Source organism: Cyprinodon variegatus, unplaced genomic scaffold, assembly GCF_000732505.1.
Source record: "Cyprinodon variegatus isolate N-32 unplaced genomic scaffold, C_variegatus-1.0 Scaffold1120, whole genome shotgun sequence".
Lineage (NCBI taxonomy): Eukaryota > Metazoa > Chordata > Actinopteri > Cyprinodontiformes > Cyprinodontidae > Cyprinodon > Cyprinodon variegatus.
Genome location: NW_015151573.1, coordinates 241,033 through 245,238, shown reverse-complemented (window position 1 = coordinate 245,238; position 4,206 = coordinate 241,033). Strand labels below are relative to the sequence as shown.

At 43.3% G+C, this 4,206-nt stretch overlaps 1 protein-coding gene across 1 annotated transcript in view; it reads left to right on the top strand.

The window, feature by feature from the left end:
• The first annotated feature begins 1,011 nt into the window (after positions 1-1,011).
• The window catches only part of LOC107101600 (nuclear receptor subfamily 2 group F member 5), a 42,623-nt gene continuing 39,428 nt past the window's right edge, over positions 1,012-4,206 (top strand). The window contains exon 1 of the mRNA XM_015400584.1: positions 1,012-2,053. Within this exon, the coding sequence (XP_015256070.1) occupies positions 1,687-2,053 (367 nt within the window). The 5' untranslated portion in view covers positions 1,012-1,686. The remainder of the gene's footprint in view (positions 2,054-4,206) is intronic.

Genomic DNA, 4,206 nt, shown 5'->3' with positions numbered 1-4,206 from the left:
TATTCTCATTATGAGTTCGTATGAAATCGTACGAAAAGTTATACACCGTAATTTCGTACGTTTTTTCGTCGTATGCGTGTCCATGTGACGCCCCATTCACGAATATAGAATATAGATTACAATTAGCCCTAACCCTAAGATATAAAACAGCAAGCAACGTAGTTAGAGACATGAAGAAGTGATGATTTTTCCCATTTTTACGTCCGTCCGCGGATCTGCTTTTTTTTTTTTGTCTGCCAGCGCACTGATGTGGTTTTTTCAGGAAAAATGTCCAAAACGTACGAAATAGTGTGCATAACTTTTCGTACGATTTCATACGCACTGATAATGAGAAAATGTTGAGATAATTTATATGTAAAATAAAAAAAAGCAACTGCATTGTCTTATATCAAGTGCATATTATAAAATTACCTTATTTTAAGAGTAAAATGCTGCTTCCATTAGCAAATCATCCCATTTACCTACTAAAATTAAGGTTAAATACACTTGATTTAAGACATTTTTACTTATTTCTAGATCATTTTTGCAGTGTAGTAAGGAAAACAACAAAAGGGACAAAAAGAGAGGGAAAAAACATAGAACAAATAATGTAAGACTATTCTATTAAAGTGTCTCTATCTCTATAATGGGTGTTTTATTTGCCCCCTGCCTGCCTTAGCCTAGGGCCCCAACTTTCCTCAATCCGCCCCTGTGTCAGGTATATTTTTTAAGTGGGAAGTTTGATGTGAAAACTGATTAGAAATAAATCCAGACCAACATTCTGCAGATCTGAAACATCCCTCTGTTGTTCCTCCCATCCCATTCACCCATCTCCCAATCAGAGCTCATCGGCCTTTTACTAGAGTTTTCTGGCCAATGGCGGCGGGTCCATCACGTCCCTCTTCACGCGCAGAGGGGAGGAGAAGCGGCCTTATTTGGCGTTTATTCCCTTATATGGAGCACCGGCGGGGGGGGGCGTCCCTTTCCTGACTCCTCTACCCGGACTGGAGCTTTGACTCCGGCAGACTGGACACCAGCGTGAAGGCGGCACGGCGCGCGCTGGTGTTTGGATCTTTCCTTTCCTCGCGGACCTTCATCCAGAATCCAAATCGGTTTGTGTGTAAATAGTTTTGCGTTAAACTGAAACCAGTTTACCAATTTTCTGCGAAGAGGAAGCAGGAATCCCTTCTCTGGACTTCCACATTGAGTCTTTGGGACTAAAATAATCCTTCCCTTAAAATCATAAACACGTGGTGAGAATTAGTTCAGTTTAGTGGTTTAAAGACCAAACAGGGTTTCCTCCTGCGCCCCCCCACCCCTCCACCCCCCAAACCAGTTCAGGATAAGAAGCTCCGCAGGATTCCTCCCAGTATTCCCACTCTGACAGCCAACCTGCTCACTTGTTGGACTGACTTTCTGGAGAGCTTCCGCCCTGAACAACGACGCGTTTATGGATCGCTGCGCACAGAGGAGCGCCTGGAGTTGTAGACTCTGCAGTTCTGCGTCGATCATGTCGATCTTCCGCTATTTCTCACTTCTATAATCCAAAAATATTAAGTCATTGTTAAAGCGACTTGGTTCAGCTCTGACCGCTGACCCTCAGTGGAAAGCTTCTCTGTTTTCCTCCCAGAAGACAAGACGGATCTCCAGCGCGCGCTCCGACTTCTTCTCTGAGTAAAACGCAGCGCTTCGGAGGAAAGGGGGAGCATGGCAATGGTAGTAAACCAGTGGCCAGAGAACATTTCTGCAGACCCGGGCTCTCAGCTGCAGATGTGCGGCCAGGAGCCCGGCGGGGGACCGGGGACTCCTAACGGTTCCACCCCGGGGAACGACGCGCTTTCCGGGGACAAGCTCCCCAACGTGGACTGCATGGTGTGCGGGGACAAGTCCAGCGGGAAGCACTACGGCCAGTTCACCTGCGAGGGATGCAAAAGCTTCTTCAAGCGCTCGGTGAGGCGGAACCTGACTTACACCTGCAGGGGGAACCGAGACTGTCCCATCGACCAGCACCACCGGAACCAGTGCCAGTTCTGCCGGCTGAAGAAGTGTCTCAAAGTCGGCATGAGAAGAGAAGGTAAGCCGGTTATTCTTTTATTGTCTTTTTAATTAAAAATGCTCAAAGGATCACCGATCTGTGCGTAAAACTGAACCATCGGACATCTGATTATAAACAAAACAATTAAAATCAGGTTTCCAGCTCCGCTTTAAGACAGATCTGACCTTTTCATGTCTTTCGTGCTAAAATAAGACATTTCTGGAGCAGCTGCCAACTCGCTCTGATCCGGCTGCTCTTGTTGCAACACATCTAAAACATGACGTTCTGCCAGTTTGGAAGGCGCGTCATTCTGGGACAGCGGAGCTCCGATGTTCCTCCAAACCCCTTAAAAAAGAAACCCAATAATCAGCCGCACCAGCTGCAGCATCGCAGCGCTTATTTCTCACACATTTTCCAAATCCCGACGCATTCATGCCCCCCCCCCTCCTTTGTTTCTACGCGTTGATTATTCTGTTTGTTAAGCGACCCCAGGAGCCGCTATAAGTGGGTGCCGCTACATTTGTTGCATTGTGCTGGATTAACAACGGGTCAGTTGATGCCAAAGGGGTTCAGTGGAAACGTGTTGGTGGAGAGAAGCGCTTCGCCTTATTAATTATCATCAAGCAGCGACACCCAGCCCGCTAAGGCGCGCGCTGACCGCTAAGGCGCGCGCTCTGGCGCACACTGGAACCAAAAAATGAGACAAAAAAAATGATATCTGCTAATTGCTGCGCGGTGGTTGGTTATCTTTTTTGGGCGCATCTTTTAAACAAAAATATCAAAAATTTCTGAGCTGATCTGATCATGATGGGGAGGGGGGAGTTGCGCACAAATTTAAGCAAAATAACCCGACTCGTGCGTAATTTGTCTACAGTTCAATAAATATTTCATGATTTAGTTTAATTCATATCCCTGCCAGGAGACTGAATGAGGTCAGCAGCAGCCGACCCTGCTGAAGGGCACTTGGGTAATGAAGCAGAGTGCGTCTCCGCGGCTCTTTCCATTTTTTAAGCCTAAAAATGTAACTCCAGACAGGTTGGAAAAGGTTGCAATGCTCCGACCCGAGCCTCAAGGCTTCCTGCTGGTGAACTCTTCCCGCCTCTGTGTGCGTGACAGTGCGGGCGGACAGTAGAAACCCGCAAGCCACGCCGAGTCGGTCACGCTCCTTTCCGTTTGGATGAAGCCGAAGAAACGTCCTGATGCGGCGCAACGTGTTTACACCTGAAGAAAAGCTGCGCATCCTTTAGATCTGCTTTAACAATCTCTTTTTAAAAATGATTGCCATTTTTTCATTTTATTTGGGACCAAATTACCATGAATTTGTTCTAAATTCTCTAAAAAATATATATATTCTTTATTATTGTCTGTCTAATTTACTAATTTAGGTTTTGGCAGGTTGGTTGTTTGTGTTAAAGTATAGGAAAGTTTTAATGTTTGAATGGAAGTGATAAGAAATTGTGCCTTTATTGTTCAAAAGTTGCATTGAATGACAAAGATAAAAAATGCTATAAATATTCATACCAGTTAAAGTGGTTTAATGAAATATCAGAAGAAAAAGGTAGCTGGACTTTAAAAAAACAAACATTTATTCAGTTTAGAATAATTAGATCAGAGCCCTGCCCCAACCTGTTGCTGCATAGCTGGCTTGAAAAATATATATAAATGTTCTATCCTGTTAAGAAAGACGAATAGGATTATCTCCCAAAAATAAACTCCTTAAAATGACGTCATTAGCAGCATCGCTTATTAATTTGGGTTAAGTCTAAGTATCAGAATCAAACATGAATTCTAACATAATGAACATGTAGCAGCGGTCAGGAAGGTTGTCGCCTTTAAGGGTTTGAACCTGAATTTTTATAAAGAACTGCTTGGACTAAATATTTTTTCAAGCTGATGAATTCCATCTGTACGGAAGAGGATTAGGGCCACTGGAAAAAAAAGTTAACTGATTTTTAAATTTTATTTCAGTTTAACATGGGAAAAAAGTAAGAATTCTGACTTTTTTTCTCAGAATTCTGACTTTAAACTTAGAATTCTGACAGAATTCTGATAATAAAAAAAGTCAGAATTCTGAGATTAAAGAGATTAAAGTAAGAATTCTGACTTTTTTTCTCAGAATTCTGACTTTAAACTCAGAATTCTGACAGAATTCTGATAATAAAAAAAGTCAGAATTCTGAGATTAAAGAGATT